The following is a 19,027-nucleotide window of genomic DNA, read 5'->3' as shown; positions in this document are numbered from 1 at the left end:
TTTGTTGATTAATAAACTAATTATTTGAAGTTGAAAAACTCCAGTACTTTTTTTTTTTTTTTTTTTTTTTTGAAACACGAAAAAAAAAAAAAAAACTCTCCCGTACAGTTTTCAAATATTACAATGACTGAAAAAAACTTACTTCTCCAGGTAACAAGGGTTGCAGTCTTTGACAAGTACCGCCTTGGTCCCAGTCACCTCCTTCAAAATGCCTAGACGATTGTGTCCGGAAGAAAATGATTCCCCCAGATCGCTTTTTTCTCCACAAGATTTACCTATTACAGAGTCATGGTGGTATCAAATATCTAAAGTTGTGTTGTTGTAAGACAGGAAACATAGAAAAACAGTGTACCATATTGCTCGGAACACGATCCAGGCCATCAGCAGGCGGTACAGGAGGAAGTATTGGCCGGCCACCTTCAAAAAAGCATAGGAGATTTTAAAGGATCAACAACATTTCAAATTCACAGTTAAAAAACATCTATTTAAGTGACAGATGACAAACTAAGTACTAAGGTATCATCTAACAGATATAACAAGGCTATATTTTTCACCCATGAGATTGAATTCAATGATCAGCACACAGAGCTTCAAAATGAGAATGTCATGGAAGCTTGGAGCTTTCGCCCACGAGCTTTCTGGAATATCAACATCAACCCTATAGGCTATAGCCCTCTTTGAATCCAAGAGCTTCTAACTCGCCACCATTAGCATTAGGTGACCACCTATAATTGATGAGAGAGACACATATAAGCGTTCAAAGAAAATATGACTTGGTCTCTGCGTGATTTATGAATGTAGTGCAACAAAAGAGAGGAACACCAAAGAGAACGCTAACATAACGTGCCGAGAGATTCATTCGACGATAAGTAATGGTCAGAATTATAACGCAAGAATGTGAATCCACGATCGGTGGGCTCTCGTTATAAAAGATCCTCTATTTGTTTTCTAAGAGAAATTTGCTAGCAATAACCAAAAAGAAAATTATAATTATTTTTCTTGTCATTGGTTAGATTATCATTCAAACTAACATCTGTTTGATTTTGACAAGGTTACAGAATAGAAACCAGAGTTACAACATAATTATACCAGCCTTAGAATCAGCATTCGGCTTCAAAAGACCTCCCACCAGTTGCAAGCATCCAATGGTCATCATTTTTTACAGAGAAACATACCTAAACAGAGGGTACAACCATCTCATTCTCGAAAACATGTCATTAGCTAAGCCGGAAAGCCTCTAGCAACCTAAGATTGCGATCTTCTTTCCTTTGTCACACTTTGAGCAATCAGATTAGCTCCTCTATTTGCTATCCTCCCCCACCATTCAATTTGGGTTAAGCGTTTCATCAACTCCTTACCCTGCCACTTGAATGATGGCGCCTTTATTTATACACTGAAACTGTTTTCCACAGTTTCACCTCTTTGTACTTTCTTCCTCCTACATATCATTTGTCAACTTTTCAACGACCGGTCATAACATTTTGACCGGTTGAAAGATCTCCATATGATGCTTTTTCATACCATGTAGTATGTACTCAGTTTTGTATACTACAAACGCCGAACGCTCAACGACAAACCCGTCCATTTATTATCATAAACTGAAACATAACAAGCATTAATATAACCAACCAATAACATTGGTGTCGAGAACAAGGGGTTTAAGTAGCATTGTGGTGAAACTGAAGAATTATAAGGAGAAGAAAACTCCCATATACAGAGTACAGTGAATCCAGATGTGTACGCCTCCTATAATAATGTGATGTAATTCAGAGAATTGAAGATGGGACCACCTCGTCGTCTCTGGTGTAGCCATTAACCAAGAAATCAGAGCAGTTTCTTCGCCAGCCATGGTTATAAGGGTTGTAGAATCTCCCATCAGCTCCCCGCAAATAACTGAATCTTCTCGTGTTCCACAATTCGTTCGTTGTAATATTCCGAGCTATCTGCATGCACCAGACAACAACAACAACAACAGCTGTTATTACAATCTTTTCCCAGAGAGGAGAGAGTAAACTCTTTACTTTGAGGGTGAGAGTTCCTCACCATATACGCCTGTGAGATTGTCAACGTCATGGTCGCAATGAAAATAAGCAAGTCGAAAAACAGAAACACGGCAGCACCGGGATGTTCAATGAGCACATGTTGAATCAATGAGTCACTGGGGTGTATATGTGGGTTGCTTCTCCATATTCCTATTAACAGAAACAGAAGATGCTTTATAATAGAAACATTAAATCTCATTGGCGGAGTTGCGAGAAAGAGTTGTTTCAGTCCATTACTTTGAACAGCAGTAGAGCCACCAATGAATGATGTTAAACCTCCCATGATCACAAAAACTAAGAAGTCCCGTTTATTCTTCTGCGAGATGATTAATGGTATACGCATTAAGGATGTTTCATTACATTAATTTGCATAACGACTAGTCAGAGAGACGGGTAATGCAGAAAACTCTTACCTTACCAACACAGTTTGAAATCCAAGGGCAGTGATGGTCAAACTGCTCAACGCAGCGCTTACAGGTAGGACAGTGCTTAGATCGTACCGGTCTAATTACCTGAAGAAAAATGTGATAACGATAGTATGAAAATAGAGTAAATGCCGATTTTCCCCCAATATAAAGATTGGCTTCTGAGGAAAATAACCTTGCAAGTGGGGCAGAGTTGGGACCAGTTTCCTTTCCATGAGGGGCTGTTGAAATTAATATCAATCAAAGGATCCTGCAAACATCAAAAAGTTTATGTGAATCAAACCTGTCAGAACAACGTCTTAAGGACTGTAAAATTGATGTATAATTGGTGTTTACTTAAATCAAACATAGTTCAGGCGAAACTAAAAACTTATACAAGAAACAGTTACACTCAAAATGTTCGCATTTCTCGGCATAGAAACAAGACAAGGAAGTTAAACTTACGTTCGCAGTGTGATTGCTGTCAACTTCATTGCTTCTTTTAACGTACCCGGGATCTTTGCTGTACAGAGCAAACACCTCATTAACAATTCCAAGAGCATTACAAACAACACACTCAAAGACGCTACTAAGCATATGTAGGAGTGTAGATAACAATTAACAGCTACAGCCTCACAAGTCTACCTCATTTCTTGCCAGAGTATATCATGAAGAAATATGTTCTTTCATGAAGTAAATATAAATTCTAGCTTCCCAGTAATTTACACCAAACTAAAATATATGCAATATGACATAGGCAGTGGCTTAACAGAGTATAGTTACAAAATTAAGAATACCTGCTACAACGACGGAAAGCTATTAGTGCGCAAACACCACATGAAAGACCGAACCATGCCCACAGTCCAGCCATAGCAGTTATCTTAGGGAGGTTCGAAGCTACATATATAATTGCAAAATTTCAGGTATAATAATGTAATCATAGGAGGAAAAGAAACACATACTCTACCCATTATGTTGCATGAGACATTCACCTGCGACAATGGATGTGAAGAAAAGGACCATTTCAGTCACTATTAAGCCGAAGAGTAGAGGAGCATAGCTTGTCTCTCCCAATTTTCCACAGAAGAGCTTGTTAACGAAACTATTACCACGAGTTTGCATTGCCTTCGACTGAAATTTATCAAAAAAAAATTGGATTCTAAAAAAGCACATCATATCAAATGGAAACTTTTACAAAAAAAACAACAACAGTGGCCGCAAACAACATTTAACACATTCTACCACCAAAGGTATCTCTCATACTCTGAACACTAACATCTACGGTGGCCCTACGATAGAGAGTGAAACATGTTTTACCAAAATGATACTTCACTATATCTGAAAGTCAGAGCCAATTAAGAAAAGGATTGTATAATTACAAATTTACAGAGCTTTCAAAGCATATTTCGAGGGGACATTCTGCAAATAGCCTCCTTAATCTACTAATCTCTAACTAATTAAAAAAGAACATAAAAATAAGAAGGAGATATTGATTAAAGGAGAGAACCAGCAAGTAAATTTATCAAATGGTAGCAAGCAACGCTAAACATTACGTACAAGGAAAAGAGTGAGCTGCCTGTGACCTTTATCAGATGCAAGCTTAAGTGGGGTGGCTCCAGTGTTATCCTCCAATATCAGTTCCTCCTTGGTTCCAGCATGAACTAGCAGAGTACAAGCCTCAACATTTTCCTTAATAACGGCCCAGTGCAAAGGAGTGCAACCTGACCAGCAAAGTGATCAGTGTAAGACTTCTTAGTTTTAAAAACTGAAGTAAAATATACATCACCGTAATCAAAATTGTACAGATTTTGCTAGTCAGAAACAGTCGGGAATGCGATAACAATCCGAAGTTCAGAAAGTCTTGTCCATTTTTGCATTTATTTTTACACATCAAAGGTAGAACGATGTTCACTCATCTAATATAAGTGTAAGCAGAAGAAACACAGGAAGATATTAACCATAGATCACATATCTTTACACCTTGGATTCAACAACAGAAAATATTCAGTAGTAAATCATTCTTATGAAAATCTAGAGAAGACATCTAGATGCATCTTAGAGAAAGTGATTTGCCTGTGTTGTCTTGTCTATTTTGACATGCATCACGAAAGAGAAGTAACCGGACGGTTTCCGTGAATCCATTGTAAGCAGCCCTGAGCGACACCAGCAAAGGAAAGAAAAAAAATACAAGTTCACTTGCTACTCTTCTTAAATTGCCAATGCCAAGTAACAACAGAGTACCACGTGCAACTAAACAATGATGAGAAATACTCAATATATAAAAAAGAAAATGATATGTCAAGCATTCGACATATCATCTTCCATGAATATAAATAACAAACAATGATTAATTATTTCATTCATGTATGTCAAATACCAACAGTTCCTAACAATTCATGCCAATAAAAAGTTTATGCATCTCCAAATCAATTGACCAGTATTAAAAAGCTATTCGTACCAATGTAGTGGGCTCCTCCCTCCATTATCTAGAGCGTTATAGTCAGCTGCATATTCCACAATAAGGTGATTCAAGAAGGCTGTCTGTCCATATTGAGAAGCAACATGCACTGCCTGCACAGAAAAAAAAAAATCAAAGTTCATCTAAGCTAACGATAAACAAGTTTCCACTAAAGAAACCAACTGAGACGTCGGCCTAGTGGTAAATGAATGTCTATTAGACACTCCGCCACTCCGGTTCAATTCTAGTTGGGAGAGACTATTTACAAAAATATTATTCATAAAAAAAAAAAGAGCTAAAAGAAGAAAATGATTTTTACCCTATAACCATTAACATCAGCTGCTTCAATTCGAGCTCCACGCTGCAGCATAAGGTCCGCAACCTCAACGGAGCCCTTAACCGCCGCCCAATGCAATGGCGTCTGCTGTACATTATCCGCCGCATTAACATCGCCGCCGTGCTGCAGATAATCAATCCCCAGAAAGATGATCAGATCTGAGACTGAGAGGGGGAAATGGTCTCTAGACACACAACAGATAAAATAATGTAGTTACCTCGATGATGTATTGAGCGACGTGGAGGGAGTTGTTGAGCGCAGCCCACTGGAGAGCGTAGTAGCCGTTGGGATCGGGGAGAGAGACGGAAGAGCCGTTGTGCTCGACGAAGCGCTTGAGACGGTTGAGATCGCCGTAGGCAGAAGCGGAGAAGACGTCTGTGATGGCTGGAGATTCGGTAGGGTTGTGGGGAGTGTTGTTGGAATCTAAAGGCACCACTTCGATCTCCGACGAGGAGTCCATCATCTCTCCGATGAGGGATCTTGTCAAAGTCTTTAGTCTTTTCGCTTCGTCAACATCTTTTCAGCGAGTGTTGTTGATTTCAAAGAGGTGTTAAACCGAATTCTAATTGAACCGGGGTCTGGTCTTTGATTAGTTGGTTTGGTGAAAAAAATAGTTAATCTATGGAAAAAATAATTAAACTGCACAAAAATTTAAAATTTTTGGAATGACATAATACATATTACATTAATTAAAATATTTTATTAAATGAAAAATATATATCAATAATTAAACTAATTGCTACAAAATTTGAAAATAATAAAAATCTATTTAAAATATTTTACTTTGTTTTACAAATAATTAGCTTATTTTTCAATACGTTTTTAATAATAGAATGATGTACTGTAATATTATAAAATAATTATAGTATATTTTTATTTACAACGTAACTATTTATCATTACAAAAATTATTGCTATTTATTTAAAATTTTAAAATAATATTATCATATAATTTATAATACGAAAATGTTGACTTTGTCAATATTTAACTAACGCTCATTTTTCCACTTAGTAAAAATGTTTTTCATATTTTTGTTCACGCAAGTTTTTAAATTTTTGCGTTTTATCATTCTGCAACATTTTATTGTTGGTAAAATATTTATGTAATCGCATCTAAAATGCAATTATGCCATTCAGCGAGATTACCAATCAGAATCTACATATAGAAACAAATATTTTCTTTTGGCACCCTCATCAAAACTATTTATAAATTTAAGTCAGTCTATTTAATAAATAAAATTAAGTAATGAAGATGAAATAGACATAGAAAAGAAACTCATACTAAAAAGCCTATTTGAAATGTCAGCAGCGTTTCTTATACTTTATAATAATATAGTTATCCAATGTTAAGAAAAAAATCCGGAAAATACTTTCTTAGAAGAAAATTTTGAAGAAAAAAAAAAATTAGTTTCAACTTTATATATAATAAAAAATTTTGAAGACTAAACAATCATTCACAAACACATCAAGTCCGGAAAAAAATTCGAAGTTTATAGATTTATGGTCTAAACATGTTTCTTAACATGTTCATCGTCTAAAACTGATTTCAATACAATTTTCTTTGAAACTGACTCATATCTTTCTAATAAACATCTTCTGTTAAATAATCAATCATTGAATTTGGACTTTCATTTCAAACAACCCAAATTTAGATTCAATATGAACAGAACCAAAAAATTAAACCAAATCAATGTTCAAAATATATAAACAATTATCTATATCTAAAACCAAACAAAACCAAACCAAAAACTAAATAAGTATCCAAAAAATAAAAACAGTTTGCATACCAAAAAAACTATGAATTATATTTAGGTTTGAAATAGTCAAATTACGTAAAAATTTAGGTTTGAAATAGTCAATTACGTGAAAATACTATATATAAACCAAAATACTATTAACAGTTTAATGGTTGAAGATTTAAAAATATAAAATTCAATTGGAAATTTTTCTTCCAATCCAAAAAATAGCTAGGGATCTTTATCACTAAAAACAAACCGAAATGTTTATTTTTTAGGGAATTTGCACTGGATATCAACGAAAGATAAATTTATTAGGAAAGAGGATACGATACTGTAACTTTAAGAGTAATTCCGAAACTGTCCCTATTTCCATAAGAGAAGGGAAATATAGGGGCCTGCCACATGTATGTCGTAATTGGAGATAGAGGTTGTGGCACACGCAAAAGTAATAATGATGCAAAGTATCGGGACAGTTGAATAACCCTTTCTCTTTTGTGCAAAAACCTGAAGAGTTTCCTCTTCCCAAATTATTTATCATCTCTGTCCAAACCCAAATCTCAGTCCTTTGTTCTATCGACGATTTCTTTTCTCTCACATATCCGAAATGGTTGCTTCAAGATTAGTCGAATTTCCAGAAGACATAGTCGATGAAACTGAAGTCGATTTACCTCCGATGATGTTCGTGGAGGGAGAGGAACCCGTTGGAGTAAGGGTTTTGACCTACCAGTCTTCCCGAGCCATCAACACCATCATTAATGCACTCAACGAAGAGGAGATCCAGTACCTGAGAGAGTCTTCATTTGGTAAGCTCGTAGAGATTGCTGAAAAACCCGCGTTCTCCGGTAGATTTTCCTGATTTCTACTATCGCGACAGCTGAAGGTCGAAAAAAAACACGAAGCTTGGTTTCGGTTCGTCGGAAAGCCCATTAGGTTTTCGTTGCGTGAGTTTAGCATCGTAACTGGACTTCATTGCGGTGAAATCCCGAAAAAACCGAAGTTGAAGAAGAAGAAGAACATTAACGATAAACCTTATTGGCTGGAGCTGTTTGGTAGTATGGAAGAGATGCGAGTATCTACTGCGGTGAAGATGCTTCGGAAAAAAAACGGTTACTGATCCAGATATCCGGATGAAATTGGCATGTCTTGCTATTGTTTCGTCCGTGTTGCTTTCGACAAATCTGAAGATGAAAATGATGAAGGAGCATGCTGAGCTTCTGGGAGACCTCGACGAATTTTTGTATTTCCCATGGGGGCGTGTTGCTTTTGATATGCTGATGAGTAGTATAAAAAAGAGGGATGAGATATCCTTATCTCAAAATACTATCGCCCTCAAAGGGTTTGCTCTTGCTCTCCAGCTTGTAATTGTAGAAGCCGTCCCTGCTTTGACAGAAGTTGTTCAAGATGCCCCATCTTCTTCAGAATCCGAAAGTGATGATGATGAAATTGAGTACCCAGTTAGAAAGGCAAAGAAGAAGACATTGAGTCCTGCTCACACAAGGGAAGTAGATAAGAAACCTGAGGTATAGCTCAATTTGGCGTTTCTCTTACATCTATACTTAAATCCAAAATCTAAAACTAAGTATTTATGTTACGTAGGTCGTTGTGAAGAGTATTATTCCCCAAGATCCACAACGCCCAGTCGATGAATCTGTTTTTGTTTGGACAGACGAAGTCTTCGATAAAAAAGTTGAGAACCTTGTAAAGCTCATCTGTGACAACTTTGTGTTCGCGAAGGATATGTTCAAAGGAGGAGTTACAAAAGCAGAGGTTGACAAGATGCGCGAAGAATCAAAAGTTATTGGAAAGAAGAAGAAAACCCGAGCAAAGGAGACACAAAACGTAGAACCAGATGAAGACAAAATTGCGTCCATTGTCCTTGCATTCTCAAACCGGAGCTTAGGAGGCTTGATGGTAATCTCTCAGCTGGACTTGCTTCTATGAAAGAGTTAGCATCGTCGTCTCTCCAGTACAAAGATTATGTGCTTGCCACTGTGTCTGAAATGATGAAGCAAATGAAATCTGATATTCTTGGATCCGTTGGGGATGGAAATGCTCATGTACATGTTGAGGGTCAACATATCACCCCCTCTACTGGTAATGTCTTGATGCCAGGTACATCTAAACAACCTACCATACGTGTTGAGGAATAGAATGCAAAGACAATTGGAAATGTGTTGGAACATCTAAGCCATTGCTCAACCCCCCTGGATCTCCAAAACATGGTCCTGTAAGTGTTCATCCGTCTCTCCTTGCACTTGAAATTATTTGTCTAAAGTATATCACGTACTGTGATGTATGTATTACTCGTTCTCGTGTAACCCAAACTCAAAGTTTTATCCGGTCTCTAATTTCTCCATCCGGTTACTGCGGCAATATATTTATGTCTTTATAGTATCTCTTCTCAACTTGTTTAAAAGAAAATAAGTATTTTCGTTATCGTACCGCTTTGAAGCTGTATTGTTGATGCTTTATCAGAGATCGGACGCTACTTCTCATCCTGAAAACTCTTCCCTACCAAAGTGTCGTCGTGTGGGAAACATCAACCATGAAGGCACTACTGTATCGGTTCATCTAATTCTTGTAAGTGTTGGTTAATATAAATTTTTAGGGTCAGTGGGGACCTATAGGGTGAAAGTTTTTCATCCTAGCATCACTTGTAGACTGTATCAGATTTTTTATATTTATAACCGGTTACAATACATGTTCATTGGAAGTCGACATATAGCAATACTAGTATCATGGAATAAGAGTTCTAATCTTCCCTTGCTAACGCATGTTAATGTGGATTAGATGGCTTGTTGTGTCTCTCATTTATGTTCTCTCTTATATATTTTTCAACTTTGTTATGTACTTATTCCGATATGTCAATCCCTTGTAATACTCATTCTAACATTAGAGTATCCGTTATCTGAATGGGTACGACCGAACTCCACGTGCACGATAAATCTCCTCTCCCTGCTTCTTCACCTGTTTTAGAAGGCAACAACCAAGTGACCTCTGCTTCCCTTCAGGCTTGTCCCGTAAGTAAACTGATTCTTATATTTAATGATTATTGGAAGTCAGCACATATTATGGGTGTTGCTTCTAAGAAAGAGTTTTTTAGCATACTACATTTATATACCCACGTTACATATATGTCCTGGGGAGACTGACGTGAAATGTAATTATAGGTTTCCAAGGAGCCGTTAATGCATCATGTTGCTGACTTGTCTTCGCCTGCACCTGTTGGAGACATCACCCACCAAATGAGTAACGTTTCGGGACACAGCCAGACGCACGACTCCCCTAGATCAGCTGTATGTTCAGTTGACATGTTAATGTTATTCAGCCTTGAATGGCTTACACAATTGGATAGAGTTCCTAACAGGACATCTTATAAATCGTAATCCAGATTCCCTCCTTCTCTTTGGGTCTAACTCAGGAAATAGATGCTCCAAACCGTGGTGAAGACGAAGAGATGGGAGAGAATGAAACTGAACCTGGCTTGGTGAGGGAGGAGGATACGCTTATATGTCGGAAAAGCAAGCGGTTGAGGACAGTCCCCCCGTATCTACTTACTGGTTACCAGTGCGGGAGTGCCATTCTTAATCGTGCCCGAGAGGGACAACTTTGTGGTGACAGGTATTATGAGATGTCGGATATTCGGGAGAAGTATGTTTGCCTCTCCACAATACTTACGAGACCTTGGTAACATCCTCTTTCCAACGTATTTCTTACATTTTATAGAGTTCAATAAATTTGGCGTCGTATGATAATTTGACTGTTCATCGCAATGTTATTAACATGGCGGGTGTGTCAGTTACAGAGAAAGACCTTATTGATATAGCGGAAAGAAATCGTTTGTTACCTGGAAAGGTAAATTAATTTTCATTAAACTTCACTGATTACAAACTCCTTATGACACAAAACCCATGTCATTACTTGCAGGTCGTAGATATTCTTATGAAGCTTGTCCGATCAACCTTCGATAATCAAGTTATTGGTAAAGCGGACATGAGTGCTGCATTCCTTGGCAGTCGTTTTGCAGCATTGTTGTGTAGGAAGCATCCAAACTTCAAGAAGACAAAGACAAAGGCTGCTTTCCTTTTCAGTAATAGTTTGGTTGAGGCTGTAAGGAATAGTTCTACGTCTTTCACACCTGCAACGCGTTTCTACCTTCCATTCAACATCGCAAAAATCTACATGTATTTAACGGTTCAACCGATTAGTTGTTTTATATCGGGTTATATATAAATAAATCTGGTCATAGGACCAAACCTAAAAGTCAGTACCTTGTTCGCTCGGAGACTCCTGCGGTTCTTCGGTTTCAGGTGGTTTTGTGTTTTGGTTTACATCTCTGCCATCATCACCTAAATCATTAGAACGGCTCATGTTCGTACCAAACATTGATCTCGCTTTTTCAATCTCCAACGCCAAACGATAGACAAGAACCAGGTTTTTCTCGCTGAATATCTCACCGTGTCCAGGTCCACTTACGTCAATCTCGTCATCCCCCGCCATATCTTTAAAAAAAAACAAACATTATACACATGAATTGAACATTTAATTTTACACTTATGGTGAATTCCCTCACCTAATATTGCTGCAATGTGCTCTTCCTCGGTTACTCCATCGCTAAAAAATGTAGTTCCATCTATTGTGAAGGGTTCTTTGCAGAGAAACTGATACTTTGCAACATTGGTTGCTCCAAACGTGACACATAATTGGACGTCGTTCGTCCACTCTTGTACACTCATCATCAGTTCAACGTCCTCTCCTGTCAGTACGTTTGTTGGTGCAGACTTAGATCCATACGGCAGCAGAATATTAGGTGGTAGCTGATACGACAAAACCACAGGTGTATGCTCTCCAATCCCAATCTCTTCACGCACTAGAGACATTAAAGATTGTATTTCCTCATTCGTCTTCGCTACAATATACTGTTCCTCGTCACATGGATCACCGTGGAATCTCCAATCCCCGGCTGGTGATTTATTCCAGTGGCTAGGCCTGGGACTTATTATCCGAGATCCGGATTCGATCCGAGATCCGCTCCGGATCCGCTCCGAAAATAGGACATCCGGGGTGCCCGGATCCGAATCCGGATAGTAAAATCTTGGATCCGTGCAAACCGAATTCGGATCCGGATATCGTAATTTTTAGGTCCGGATATCCGGATCCGGATCCGTATTTTTAAAATACATTAAATTTTTAAATTTTATTAATATTTATATTTGATATATTAATATTTATACATGAATTAATCTTATAATATTATATTTTAGTTTTACAATATTATAAACATATATAAATATATTTATAAATATTTAACTTATGTATTATATTAAAAAAAATTAGTATTTTTTTGTTAAAAAATTAATATTTTTTGTTAAAAAATTAATATTTTTTGTTAAAAAATTATTTTTAATTATTTTGACGGATCCGGATCCGGATCCGGATATCCGCAGATAATAGAATATCGAGACGGATATCCGAAACCCGGATATCCGGAAACCACGAATCCAAATCCGGATATTAAATCCACGGATCCGACGGATCCGGATCCGAATCCGGATACCCTAAATTTTCCGGATATCCGGATCCGTCCCAGGGCTACCAGTGGCCACTAATAATAGGTACAAGTTGACCCATCTGCAAAATAAACAGATACTACCGTTTAATGAAATCAATAATAAATTGCATCATAAACCTTATTTATTTCGTTATTAAATATGGTCTACACATCAGTATATATAGTAAACATTAAATACTATTCTCACCACCGGTCTCCTCCGTCAACACGTGAGGTTCTTTATCTCTCAACTCTTTCACAGTTGCAGCAGAGTAATACTTTTTTAGGGTTAGTAAGTGAAGATGTGTGGGTTCTAAGGAGGCGGAGTTACTCTCTATATAAAGGGAAAATTAGGGTATGAAACCGGGGCTACATCCACAGCTCTGTACTTGCGTATCTCGATAAAATCACTTCATTTAATGCTCCTACCCTATCTGAAACAGTACTCAAATTTCTTACCTCCACAAACTGCCAAGAAATATCTATACTCTCCATTATTGTTATATAACCGGTTAGTTCCTCGGTTTTAGACCATGAACAGGTGAAATATGTTTATATAACCGTAAAAATTTCCAATTTAAGTTACTATAGATAACCGACCCTACAGTTGCTTCTCCAACATACCCAACTCGTTTTACTTCTATTAAATACAAAGTTTTTTTTTTTTTTTTTTTGATTAACCTGGAGGAACTTCCACCCCCAGGGGCCAACCCCTCGGGACGAGGCAGACCATTTGGTACTATGGGGAATTAGATACCCTAATTGCCTGGCCAACGGTTCGAACCCGGGTGCGTATTGAGGCCGAAGCTCTCTCAACACCACCAGGCCAACCCCGCTGGTTAACTAAATACAAAGTTACCGTACCTTCCCCTTTCCTTTTCCTAGCATTTAGTTATGTTCGCTTCATTTCCAACCTTTCATTATCTGTTCATTATTGGTATATATCCGGTTATGTGCTCGGTTGTTACAACATTACGTAAAACAAACTTCCTTTTTATACGTAATATATCCATTATTGTTATATATCCGGTTCCGTCAAATGTTTTTCAAAAATACCGGTTATTTGTGGGTATCAATACCGGCCAAGTTCCAAATTTAATTGTATCAAGATAACCGGTAATTTTTGGGGCTCTTTACCGATCACGTTTCCAATATAATAACCTGAATCTTATTTCAAATAATAGATTTGGCGCCTTCGAATCTAAACCATGCGTCGCTCGAGATTGACCGAAGTGACAGTTCCCCCAAAGTAACAAAATATCTTTCACGTGTTTCCTATACATTTTTTAAATTTTTATCTGGTTTTAGTTCCTTAGTACCTGTAAACTTTCCCAGTAGCAGGTGTGAGATGTTACAGTGATGTGAATGACATAAATGTAATCACCAGACGATCAATGACCATGTTCGCCAATTAATAAAAATAAAGCACATTTCTGCAAATACCAACGAGAATTTGTATATTAACCTTAATAGGCCTATTTTTTACGCATGTGACTACGTAAACGGAAGTGATATTCACTGAAATGGATACAATTCATTTATTACTTCGAGAAATCCAAAATAAAAAGAGCGAGGTTGGGTTTTTTATTTATTGCTTTTGCGATGTAGGCATGGCAAGAGATACTGAAGTTGGAATATCCTTCCACTGTTGTGTCACAGTCTTGATCTGAGTGAAAAAGTCTACTCCGGCTTTGCCTGCAACAATTCCACTTGACCTTTTAAGCAAATAGAAACAAAACACATTCTTCTCTTTAAATTGTGACAAACTTTATTACCATAGAAATTCAGGTCCCCTGCGAATGAAGCTTTGTTCCCAGTAAAAGAGAAGAACGGTAACGGAACCGGGATTGGAACGTTGATACCGATCTACGCATAACATAAACAAGAACAATAAAAAAAGAGATCGACCATATCTCAAATGCATACAAAAAGTTAGTTCTTCATACCTGTCCTGCTTCTATTTCCATCTGGAACTTTCTTGCCGCTGCGCCCGATGAAGTGAAAATTGCAGCACCGTTCCCATACCTATTGAAGGCGTAAAAGCAGATTATTCAGAGGAATATATATCAGTATTGTTATAAAGACATGACAAAAAAGGGTTTACTTGTTTCTATTCAGTATGTCTATGGCTTCATCAAAGCTGCTTGCCTGTAAATATCAAACAAAGGCATTATGGCATGTAAATAACACGTATATGAAAAACCAAAACGAATATACTTTCTGATTGTGATCCATTTATGATATATTTTATATTTCAATCTGACCTCCATGCATACAAGAACGGGGCCAAATATTTCTTCCTGCAATGTGCCAAAATGAGAGAGGAAAGTAAGTTTCCAAGTAGAATACAGATTGATTTACTCAAGTATCAGAATAATACCTTGTAACACTCCATGTCTGGGGTAACACCAGATAAAATGGTGGGACCGATGAAATTCCCTTTCTCGTATCCAGGAACCTGTTTATTATGAGCGATGAAGTAAACTTCTCAGACCAGTCGACTGTTTCTTTCAAGATTACACGGATTATTAATTCAGAAATATCAATTTAGAATAAATTTATAAGGTTATTGGTTACTATTCAGTAAATTACCACAATATTTCTTCCGTCAAGCAGCAGTTTAGCGCCATCGTCCACACCAGACTGAATCAAGCGACATATCCGTTCTTTGGCCTAGCCAAATAAAATATTTAGCAACAAGGTATATAACAGAGGAAAAAGCAAAAGACTAAAAGTGATATGAGCTCGAAAATACCTGTTTACTAATCACAGGACCTAGGTCTGCATCTGGTTCTGTTCCACATGAGACTTTAAGGGCTTTAGCTCGCTCGACGAGTTTATCCTCCCTAGTTCGTATTAGACAAGTTGAAGCCAATCTCTCAGTACTATCCAATGAAAATTAACAGGCTTCACACAGCTTCTCTACTTACTTTTAACACTAGGACAAGGCCATAGTAAATCTATACTAATTAAAAGAAGTGATGTCATATAAAATCCTATAGACGGTTTATGCACATAAGGCTGTGGAGCTCCGAAAGCAGAGGAGAGAAAGAGATTAGAGGCAAAAGAAAAACGAATATATGTAATGTTCCACAAAGATTTGGTGCAGTTTGAATATGAAGAAAAGAAAGTAGGTGGTACCATGACTTTGAATTGCCAACAAATACCACTGTACTCAGAGCCATGCATCTCTGTCCAGCGGCACCAAATCCAGCAGCAAGTAGAGCATTTAAAGTAGCATCGACGTGGGCATCAGGCAGGACAACTCCATGATTTTTCGCTCCCATATTTGACTGAAGAGATGTTTTATAAGTATACTGACATCGTTTTGAAATACTAAAGACAAATTGTTACCTGAATGCGTTTTCCTTTCGCTGCTGCTCTTGCATATATATGCATTCCAGCCTTTAACAAAGCAATTCAAATTCGGAATACACAAGTTAAATAATATTTGAGCGCAGAGGAAAAAGCATATCTGCTATAAAAGGAAACTGACTACGTGAAAATTTCGTAGACTTTTATTCATCACAACAACAAAAACCAAATTCGCAGTAACACAAAAAAAAAAAAAAATACTTACAGTGTTTGAGCCAACAAAGGACACAGCCCTGATATCATCATCATCACAGATAGCATTCACAGTATCCTGCCGTGTAAGAAATGCATTATTACAGACGAAAGAGAAACTGAAATCAATAGTGTGGAATTGGAATCTTTGAGAATTATAGTTTTGGTCCTTGTAATTTCAATAAAGAATATTCACCATACTATCTTCCGATGGGAATCTCTCTTTAACATTTCGAAAAGTTTAGCAAAGAACATAAATTTAAGGATAACCTACATTGGTACCGTGAACGATATTGAGAACCCCGTTAGGTAATCCAGCTTCCATTGCCAGCTCCGCAAGCATTACAGAAGCACCTGGAGAAAACAAGTAAAATCAACAATCGGTATGGAAGATAACATCAGGTACAATAGACAATCAATCTTGCAGGTAGTCAACTAGAAAATGTGATATATCTAAAGAGCATTCAGCACATCATATTGATCTTGCTAGTAAGATGTATGTACAGAGGTATCTTGAACTTCAAAAAAACGAAATTAAACATCACAGGAGCGCGCCCTTAAGTTATGTGAATAGTGAGCAGTTTACCAGGATCCTTCTCTGAAGGCTTTAAGACAAAGGTATTGCCACATGTCACCGCAATGGGAAACATCTGCATTAACAAACACACAATAGATAATCAGAAGAGGATCACATAAAAAAACTAAGGAGATACAAAAGGTATTTTTCGAATTTGTTACCCATAAAGGAATCATTGCTGGAAAGTTGAAAGGACAAATGCCAGCACAGACACCTAATGGCTCTCTAAGACTATACGTATCGACTCCATTCGACACATTAGGGACATATTCACCCATCTGTAGAGTTGCCATTCCACAAGCATGCTCCACAACCTCTGCATAAGTAAATAACCATCCGCTCAGGACATGCTCTGCTTATTCAACTATATAATCAAACCTGCGATAAAACTGACCTAGCCCACGGAAGATATCACCATGTGCATCCTTTAAGGTCTTCCCTTGCTCGGTCGTAATGCTCAAAGCAAGTTTATCCTAGAGGAAAGATTTAAAAAAAAAAAATCAGAGAAGAACATGTTTCATGAAGGAAACCAAGTAAGTAGTTACAAAGCCGAATGAAAATTACGTAGACATAGCCTCTAATAAATATTTCAAACCCCCCAAATTTATAAACAAAACAAAATTAGCTGAAATCTTTAATAAATAGCGTATAGTCCCTAAATTTCAGGGCTGGTCCTAAGTAGTTACCATGTTTTTGCGTATAAGCTCTTGAAACTTGAGCATAACACGCTGACGAGTGGTGATGGGTGTGTTTCTCCACGAAGGAAAAGCTTGCTTCGCAGCAGATACTGCGGCCTTAAACTCTTCGTTAGTTGTCAATGGAACTTGAGAAACAACTTCTTGCGTAGCCTATATCACAATCAAAACCTTCACGTCACAAAAACAAACGAGGAGAGTACAGAACTAGCAACAGTACATAGAACCCGGTCCTAGGCAAAGCCAGATGAAATATTCGTTTCTAGTCTCCAAATTTTTTGAAGGTTCCTAAATTTTTTTTTAAAAAGATAAAATTTAATTGAAATCTTTACTAAATTGCTTAAGCTTACAGGGTTTATGACATCGATATGTGATGATGCTTGAGAGTCAACGAAAGATCCTCCAATAAGATTTGGTACTCTCTGAAACATGATAATATGAGATAAAATCGGAAACAGTTAAATCAAATAAGATGCAGAACTGAATGATTACGAAAAAAAAAAAAACTCACGGGAGGCTGAGTAGATGACATAGTTGATAACAAACAACGGAGGAATCGAGGCCTGAGATTGTTGTTCCCTGCGAACACCAAACCACTAGCATCGATCGTATCGGAGTCTTAGAGAGTTTGGAAAAAAAAAAACAAGAGGATTCAGATTATACCTTGGTGGAGAGAAGTTCGGAGAAGCATCGTTCGATTTGATTTGAGTTTTTTTTTTTTTTGTTGTTGTTGATTTTCTTCCCTTTTATGCGTTTGCTGGGGATTTGAGTTGCTGAGTGAATGCTGACTCAAACTGTCGATCCGGAGCCAAGTGATGATCAGATATAATACGATCTTAGCTCATCTCTTTGATTTCTACGTGGTTCGATATGGACCGTTTGATCTGTTAATGATTAAAAACGATTTTTTTCAAAGAGAAAATTAGGAAAACATCGTATTCTAGGGGCCTAATTAAATCAATATACACAACCCAAAAATAATTAGGTGATCGGTGGCCATTATGTAAAATTAGGTAACTGGAGTATCTGAACGGGAAAATAGTCTTCCTACCTCGTCAATTTCAGTCGTGCTATCCGAAAAATGATACGTGCTAAATACGAGTTGAACAATCCTTAACTCAACAAAACGCAACTTTCTTTGGGTCGAGGATCCGAAGTTCTTATCATATGAATCACACGACGAGTTGCATTCGAGTGCCGATGTTGTTAGTTCTCATGCCCTTACTCTTTACTTAGACAACAACCCAACAGAACAACCACATGTGCTTATGGGGATGATGTTATTGGAAATGATGAAGATGTATCACATGATGGATTTGAATTTGTGGATAACCATATCAAAAACTCTTTTGATAACCTTATAAGCTGTGGTTAAGTCGATTCAAAGTGATTGGTGCTAAAATGCGGTCAAGTCGTTGTAAATGAAATTTACGGCTTACAAAAAAATTAGAATAGTTTCTTTTTTCTCAGTTAAGAGTATACACAAAGATGCATATTACATAAATTAACTCAGTTTACTTAGAATATCTCTTAGTCTTATCCATGTCACATATGAGAATGAAGAATGAACAAACCAGAGGAGGTGAGAGATTTCTACTTGTAGTAGTATGTTTCTACCAGAATTTACGTTTCACATATCAGTTCGCTGGTGTAGGTGT

General features: G+C 37.3%; 3 protein-coding genes across 3 annotated transcripts; all 3 read right to left on the bottom strand.

Annotated features, from left to right (window-relative positions):
* Window positions 1-1,565: 1,565 nt before the first annotated feature.
* Window positions 1,566-5,767, bottom strand: LOC106411494 (probable protein S-acyltransferase 23). The gene is made up of 13 exons (XM_013852264.3): window positions 5,459-5,767; window positions 5,224-5,364; window positions 4,905-5,017; window positions 4,520-4,599; window positions 4,004-4,167; window positions 3,439-3,577; window positions 3,244-3,343; window positions 2,912-2,969; window positions 2,643-2,717; window positions 2,456-2,554; window positions 2,280-2,358; window positions 2,044-2,192; window positions 1,566-1,943 (listed from the first exon to the last, which is right to left on the bottom strand). The coding sequence occupies exons 1-13, from the start codon at window positions 5,702-5,704 to the stop codon at window positions 1,767-1,769; spliced, it is 1,620 nt and encodes a 539-aa protein (XP_013707718.1). The 5' UTR covers window positions 5,705-5,767; the 3' UTR covers window positions 1,566-1,766.
* Window positions 5,768-6,725: 958 nt separating this feature from the next.
* Window positions 6,726-12,077, bottom strand: LOC106408901. The gene is made up of 3 exons (XM_013849587.3): window positions 11,553-12,077; window positions 11,251-11,481; window positions 6,726-11,157 (listed from the first exon to the last, which is right to left on the bottom strand). Exons 1-3 carry the CDS (start codon window positions 11,857-11,859, stop codon window positions 10,937-10,939), a joined length of 759 nt encoding a protein of 252 aa, XP_013705041.1. The 5' UTR covers window positions 11,860-12,077; the 3' UTR covers window positions 6,726-10,936.
* A 1,848-nt stretch (window positions 12,078-13,925) lies between these two features.
* Window positions 13,926-18,234, bottom strand: LOC106410724 (methylmalonate-semialdehyde dehydrogenase [acylating], mitochondrial). The gene is made up of 19 exons (XM_013851302.3): window positions 18,033-18,234; window positions 17,881-17,948; window positions 17,720-17,791; window positions 17,361-17,522; window positions 17,069-17,147; window positions 16,836-16,990; window positions 16,684-16,747; window positions 16,372-16,451; window positions 16,111-16,176; window positions 15,885-15,935; window positions 15,672-15,823; window positions 15,286-15,376; window positions 15,123-15,203; window positions 14,911-14,988; window positions 14,795-14,830; window positions 14,635-14,678; window positions 14,477-14,555; window positions 14,306-14,396; window positions 13,926-14,225 (listed from the first exon to the last, which is right to left on the bottom strand). Exons 1-19 carry the CDS (start codon window positions 18,058-18,060, stop codon window positions 14,119-14,121), a joined length of 1,584 nt encoding a protein of 527 aa, XP_013706756.1. The 5' UTR covers window positions 18,061-18,234; the 3' UTR covers window positions 13,926-14,118.
* Window positions 18,235-19,027: the final 793 nt, after the last annotated feature.

Source organism: Brassica napus, chromosome C9, assembly GCF_020379485.1.
Source record: "Brassica napus cultivar Da-Ae chromosome C9, Da-Ae, whole genome shotgun sequence".
NCBI lineage: Eukaryota > Viridiplantae > Streptophyta > Magnoliopsida > Brassicales > Brassicaceae > Brassica > Brassica napus.
This window is presented reverse-complemented; position numbering and strand designations above follow the sequence as displayed.

Excerpts from the sequence above, each read along its gene's own strand:
- LOC106408901 (XM_013849587.3), bottom strand. The coding sequence starts at position 11,859 with ATGTCTCTAGTGCGTGAAGAGATTGGGATTGGAGAGCATACACCTGTG. Across the intron at positions 11,482-11,552 it reads GCACATTGCAGCAATATTAG|ATATGGCGGGGGATGACGAG; the intron begins GTGAGGGAATTC and ends TTTTTTTTAAAG. Across the intron at positions 11,158-11,250 it reads GGAGTCTCCGAGCGAACAAG|ATTTTTGCGATGTTGAATGG; the intron begins GTACTGACTTTT and ends AAATACATGTAG.
- LOC106410724 (XM_013851302.3), bottom strand. The coding sequence starts at position 18,060 with ATGCTTCTCCGAACTTCTCTCCACCAAG. Across the intron at positions 17,949-18,032 it reads CCGAACTTCTCTCCACCAAG|GGAACAACAATCTCAGGCCT; the intron begins GTATAATCTGAA and ends TGGTGTTCGCAG. Across the intron at positions 17,523-17,719 it reads ATATCGATGTCATAAACCCT|GCTACGCAAGAAGTTGTTTC; the intron begins GTAAGCTTAAGC and ends ATTGTGATATAG.
- LOC106411494 (XM_013852264.3), bottom strand. The coding sequence starts at position 5,704 with ATGATGGACTCCTCGTCGGAGATCGAAGTGGTGCCTTTAGATTCCAAC. Across the intron at positions 3,578-4,003 it reads GGCAGCTCACTCTTTTCCTT|TCGAAGGCAATGCAAACTCG; the intron begins GTACGTAATGTT and ends GATAAATTTCAG. Across the intron at positions 2,970-3,243 it reads GCTTTCCGTCGTTGTAGCAG|CAAAGATCCCGGGTACGTTA; the intron begins GTATTCTTAATT and ends TGCTCTGTACAG.